The sequence below is a fragment of the Filicampus tigris genome, chromosome 19 (assembly GCF_054856515.1).
Source record: "Filicampus tigris isolate MCC_2025a chromosome 19, RoL_Ftig_1.0, whole genome shotgun sequence".
In the NCBI taxonomy this organism is placed as follows: domain Eukaryota; kingdom Metazoa; phylum Chordata; class Actinopteri; order Syngnathiformes; family Syngnathidae; genus Filicampus; species Filicampus tigris.
In genome coordinates, this window is record NC_141235.1 from 9,351,614 (window position 1) to 9,357,816 (window position 6,203).

The 6,203-nt window shown below is 41.6% G+C and overlaps 1 protein-coding gene across 1 annotated transcript in view; it reads right to left on the reverse strand.

Moving 5' to 3' along the window:
• Positions 1 to 5,903, reverse strand: part of ankfn1b (ankyrin repeat and fibronectin type III domain containing 1b) — a 119,964-nt gene extending 114,061 nt beyond the window's left edge. Inside the window, exons 1-2 of the mRNA XM_086017559.1 lie at positions 5,610 to 5,903; positions 761 to 853 (exon numbers count right to left, since the gene is read on the reverse strand). Coding sequence (XP_085873685.1) covers positions 761 to 777 — 17 coding nt within the window. The 5' untranslated portion in view covers positions 778 to 853; positions 5,610 to 5,903. The remainder of the gene's footprint in view (positions 1 to 760; positions 854 to 5,609) is intronic.
• Between the last annotated feature and the right edge of the window lie 300 nt (positions 5,904 to 6,203).

Below are 6,203 nucleotides of genomic sequence, written 5' to 3' on the forward strand. Positions count from 1 at the left end.
TTTAATTGCAGTTGGGTATGGACTGCAAATGTCTGTGTGGGTGATTGCCAGCGTATCTTAAGGCAGATGATATGTGTCAACGGGTTTTTGTCGCCGACGTTGTATTATCTTTTTTGCAGCCCAACAGCCTAGATAACAACCAGCAAATTGCTGGAGCGTATTATTCATGAGTACAAAGAAAAATCAGCTATTGAAAGGCTATTTTCAGAGTATGTGTTATTCTTAAGAAATGACAATATGATTTACTATACGCATGCAACTATGTACTTATACAGTGGTGGCTTTTATCTCAAGGGACCACTGTGCTTGTATTTACAGTAGTTTGGATTCTAGACTTCAGACTCAATGCCCTCAGCCTTAGCTTACCCTTACAACTCTGCAACAAACCGCTGAGCCAACACTATTAAGTGCAAGTCCATTCATTCCCGATGGAACTGGCTTGATGACACACCACACACTTGAATACACCTGCAGCTCCTCACAGCCATAACTCACAGTATAGCCATGAGACAAAGTGGACAGGGTTGGGCAATGTAGCCAGCCACTGAACCACTCTATTTCAATAAAATGATTCTCCTGTCCTGGTGGCATGTCGGAGCTAAAGAATGGGCAACAACAGCTCCAGGAAACCCCAAAATAGAGTCAGGAAGTGCATTTAGTAAAGCGCAATGAAGATATGGTCACAGACTGCAAAATAAAAATAAAAAAAAACAGTGCAAACTATGCTTGCGGGCAAATAAAGACATATGATCTCACTTACTCGATGAGTTGCTCCATTCCAGCAACCCGGGGCTGAAGTGGCTCCCCAGGTTTGGGATGGTAGTTTTTCCACTTTCTCCTGTGAATTCGTCACCTAAGAAAAGTACAAATAGGAGAAGTGAACAAGCAATCAATGCATACAGGAGTGCTTTTCGAATGTTTTGAGTTTTCTCTCTTTGGTGCTCTTCAGTCGAGGGATCAATGCAGGATTTAAAAAAAATGGAAACTGAGGCACTCAAAGTATTTTGGATTAAAATGCCTTTTTTTTTAACATGGCCAGTTGGAGATAATGCCTACGCGTTTCAGCCTTTGTAGGCCTTCTTCAGGGCAAGCTTTTTTAGCAGAAGTGAACATTTTGAAAGGATGCAGCTATTACCCTACAGTGGTTGAATTCACAGTATATGACTTCAAGAATTTTCCTGTATATTGTGATAGATTTTTGCTTCGGGGGAATCTCTGGGGGCGGCCATTTTGTCACTTGAGACGACTGAAAATGACAATCACAACTACCCAGGTGTCAGGTAACAACCAATCACGGCTCAGCTTTAGAAAACAGGCGAGCTGTGATTGGTCGTACCCTGAGCGCTGGGTAGTTGTGTTGTCATTTTCAGTCGACACAAGTGACAAAATGGCCGCCCCCAGAGATGGCTAAAAAGGGGTGGATATTGCTGCTTAACTCATATTCCACAAACGCAATATTAATCAGAACGCCGTGTTTCGACTAGTGGGCCTGCTGGGAACATATTCTTGAAAAAAATATGTTTGGGTTGATTTCCCCTTAATTAAGTAATTTACATTTTATAAGACTATTTTTGCAATGTAGAAGTTCATGCCTGGTAAACCTTGCATAACCATGGAGTGATGCTTTACCGTCAACCAAATGAACATTATTCATTATAACGCAGGCTAATTATGCAGCATCGTGGCGGCGGCACCTTTCTCGCTCTCAAGCCGCATGTTAATTAGGCACAACATCTGGTGAGAGAGGAAACGCTATGTCAGGTTGCAGGATGCTGCCCTCATCCAGACGTGCAGAATGATTTCAGAAGGTGAACATGAGTTCAGGTTGGGACACGTGTGTGACCCTGCTTGTATGTGACAGGCGCGGGAGTAAGTCACCATATGTGCAAATGTCAAGTCTGAACCTTCAAGTTTCATAACTGGCAACTAATTTCAACTGGAGTCAAGTCATGTGACTCAAATCAGCCACCTGTGGTATCTAATGTACAATATAGAATTATAACTGGCATTAGGATTCTAAGGGAATGAATTTTTTTTTTTTAAATCCCCTAGAAGGACCCCCTGGACCCAAAAGATTTTACAACCCTTGTTGTAGCTAACTAGCACTCAATCCATGTACTGTAACACAAAGCTGTGGGAAGCCGCTGCCTGCATGTCCCATCAAACATGCATAAGAAACAGATGTAACTTTGATGTAGGCCTGTTGGTATAGCCTCAAGAGCGCAAGTGTGTGCGCGTGCGTATACGTGCGCACATGTGTTTACACACTTCTGTCTATGGGCTGAAAATGCCTTACGGCTGCAAACCAGGCTGCTGCATGCCCCGGCATAGGATGCGAGGCAAATAATCAATGCCGTGAAATGATGGAATGCGTGACGCATAATGCACACGAAACAATCACAATATTAGGTACACCTAATGGCATTCAAACAAGTCTGGTATCTAAGACTTTTGTCTTTTTATTTGTAACACTATTAATTTGAAATGAAATTGATAACAATCGTACATTTAATCATGAAAAATATCATTTTACATTAACTCATTCACTGCCATTGATGAATTGACTTGTCTTTTCACATTCCAGCCATTCAATGCCAGGAACGTATTTATATTTTTTTCAAATGTTAAGGTAAGAGGATCTGAAAATGTCTGGCAGTGAATGAGTTAAAGCGGAAATCAACTCAAACATATTTTTTTCAAGAATATGTTCCCAGCAGGCCCACTAGTTGAAACACTGCATTCTGATTAATATTGCATTTGTGGAATATGAGCTAAGCAGCAAAATCCACCCCTTTTTAGCCATCTTTGAGGGCGGCCATTTTTTCACTACAGTCGACTGAAAATGACATCACAAATGCTCAGGGCTCAGGTAACGACCAATTACAGCTCACCTTCAGAGAACAGGTCAGCCATGATTGGTCGTTGTGAGCAGTTGTGGTGTCATTTTCAGTCAACAGAAGTGACAAAATGGCCACCCCCAGAGATGGCTGAAAACGGATGGATTAACTCTTATTCCACAAACGCAATATTTATCAGAATGCCTTATTTCAACTAGTGGGCTTGCATAGAACATATTCTTGAAAAAATATGTTTGGGTTGACTTCCACTTTAAGTGGTGGTCTAACAAAGCAGCCAGGAAAGAATGGGAATGGGAATGTTACAGTTAAAGGTAATGAAAGAAAACTGATATTCCCCCCCCCAAAAAAAAAAAAGTGATGAGTTGACAATGTTCAACACGTTTGAGACAGCAAGTTTTTATTGGCAACAAGAGAGGATGCTGATGAAAAGCGTGGCACCGCTCCACGAAGCTGTCATCTTTAAGCACGCGTACTTGTGAAAACTTCCCTTGCACAAGAGTACAAACCAGTGTAATAACAATGAGTCACCCACTTCTGATGAATCACATGCATGTCAGCAGCTGATTGATATGCTTTGTGCACGATTGTGAGCAGAAACATTGGTCGTAGTGACATAAACAAAGCCCCACATACCCCTTCTGGTCATGTCAATTGGCTCTGACCTCACATTCCTGACGTCAACATACAAACGTTGCCCACACACTTTGTTTTTTGTTTTTTCGTTGCTCCCTTTAGACAAATGCAGAGAGTGCAAAAGTACTCACTCTCTGTATTGAATTCCAAGTACATATAGTTGTTTAAAAAACAAGACTCTGGTGAATGTAGAAGTAGTGACTTAACTCATGTAGTTAAAAGGGGAAGTCAAACCAAAAAATGTCTTGACAATAATATGTTCCACTAGTTTAAACATGGCGTTCTGATTAATATTGTCTTTGTGGAATATGAGTAAAGAAGCAAAATCCACTGAAAATTACCAATCACGACTCACCAGTTTTCTGAACCTGAGCCGTGATTGATTTTTACTTGAGCGATTGTGATGTAATTTTCAGTCAACAACAAGTGACAAAATGGCCGCCCTGAGGTGAATAAAAACAGATAGATTTTTCTGCTTAATTCATATTCCACAAACACAATATTAATCAGAATATCAAGTTTAGACTAGTGGGGCTGCATAGAAGATATTACTGTAAAGAATTTTTAAAGAGGAAGTCAAACATGTTTTTTTTCCAGAATATGTTCTATGCAAGCCCACTAGTTGAAACAAGGCATTCTAATGAATATTGCGTTTGTGGAATAAGAGTTAATCCACCCATTTTCAGCCATCTCCAGGGGCGGCCATTTTGTCAATTGAAAATGACATCATACTGTCTCACGGTCTCAGGTAACGGGCAATTACAGCTGACTGGTTTTCTGAAGCTGAGCTGTGATTGGTCGTTACCTGAGCAATGAGCAGTTGTGATGTCATTTTCAGTCGACAGAAGTGACAAAATGGCTGCCCCCTGAGATGGCTAAAAAGCGGTGGATTTTGCTGCTTAACTCATATTCCACAAATGCAATATTAATCAGAATGCCGTGTTTCAACTAGTGGGCCTGCTGGGAACATATTCTGGAAAAATATGTTTGAGTTGATTTCAACTTTATGTAAAAGTTTAAAAAGTACACACTGAAATGCACTTAAAGTGGAAGACAGGTCAAAAATTGTCTTTGCAATAACATGTTTCATGTGGCCCCACCAGTCTAAACACAGTATTCTGATTAATATTGCATTTGAGGAATATGAATAAAGCAGAAAAAATCCACCTCTTTTTATCCATCTCATGGGGATTGGCCATTTTGCAACTTGCTGTCAACTAAGAATGTCATAACAGTTGTTCAGGGCTCGGGAATGGACCAATCACAGCTCAGCTTGTGAACGTCACATGACCAAACTCAGAAAATTGGTGATGTCATTTTCATTCATTTTTTTCAGGTTGAAAAAAGTCAGGAGTATCAAGTGTATATGTTTCCAAATGTAGGGAGTGAACGTGGAAAGAAAACTCACGTAAAGTACAGATACCTTTTTTTTTTTAATATCTAATTTAATTCAGCAACTGAGTAGCTTGTTAGTTTTTACTTCCCACAAGTGGACAATAGTGTGGCTCACTCTCCATTGTGGAAGCCATGTCATTTCCACATGTGTGCTTGCTATAAAACAGCAAAGGGCCGACTGAAAGCATCCCTTTCCTGGCCATTGCTGGGTCACAAAGTGTCTCATATAAACACAGGACACACCTTTGCCCAACACATTGCACATATCCCTCACACTGACACCCCTCTGCCGACCCCCCACCCCACCCCCTACTTTGGACTGCAGTCCCTCCCTGTACTCCTCTTTCCGTTTTGCCAGGAAAAAGGGGACCAAATCCGAGTGTCGCTGCATCCATAACATCAAGCAAAAACAACTTTGTGCGCTAGTTTTGGAAGTTGTATGTACGCTAGTGGGGTTTTTTTAAGTAGAAGGAGAGATGTTTCTACACTCATGTTGGCTTCTTTTGTGTACCCCCAACGTGCCGTGCGCTCGGTTTCCCTTAGCATTGTCATGACAACAATATGTACGTAAGCGCACAAAAGTTAACTAAGTTGAGGCTAGTTTCAAAGCAACTCTGGAGCATTAATGTGAGACGTATCGACGGAATGTTTGGTAAGCGTCCCAGCAAAACAAGTGCTGTAACAAGTGAATCCCCCAAAAAGAAGCTGCATTCATTTCCATACCTTTTTTTTCACGGGAGGGCGATTTTCATTCACTCTTGAAGCGGCGATGATTTTAATCTCCCGTCCACAATTTTTCAGGAGGTGTACACTTCCAGAGAAATTACAGCGAGATTTCTCCACCGGCGTGGACAGACGCCGAGAGCCGTAAACCTGCGCGACATGTGGGGTCGCCCGATGAAGTTTCCCCGCCCAGATTTGTCTTGGTTTCTAAGGGAGGACGCTTTGCCCCGACCGCCTCACTCGGACAGAGGAAGCAAATCACGCCAAACTCAGCGGCGGTGCGTGGTTTGTGTCTGTTGATTGATGGGCATGTTTTATTCTACCAGGAGTTGTAAACTCAAATTTTCAGAATCCCCTTTAACTTGGGACGTGTCTTGTGTTTTCTACCTTGAAGGCTAATGGAAAAAAAAAAATCGGAGTCAATTATGATGAGTGATCGCGCAATGGACAATTATCCTAATGAGACGTTTAAGGTTCTCCAAGGGATCATTAGGGAATTTACTGGCCAAATCTAATCCTTTGAACTTGCCTGGTTCAAACAACGCGGGTAACACCAGTATTAAGAGATAATCCACATTTGCAGAATGTTTCACA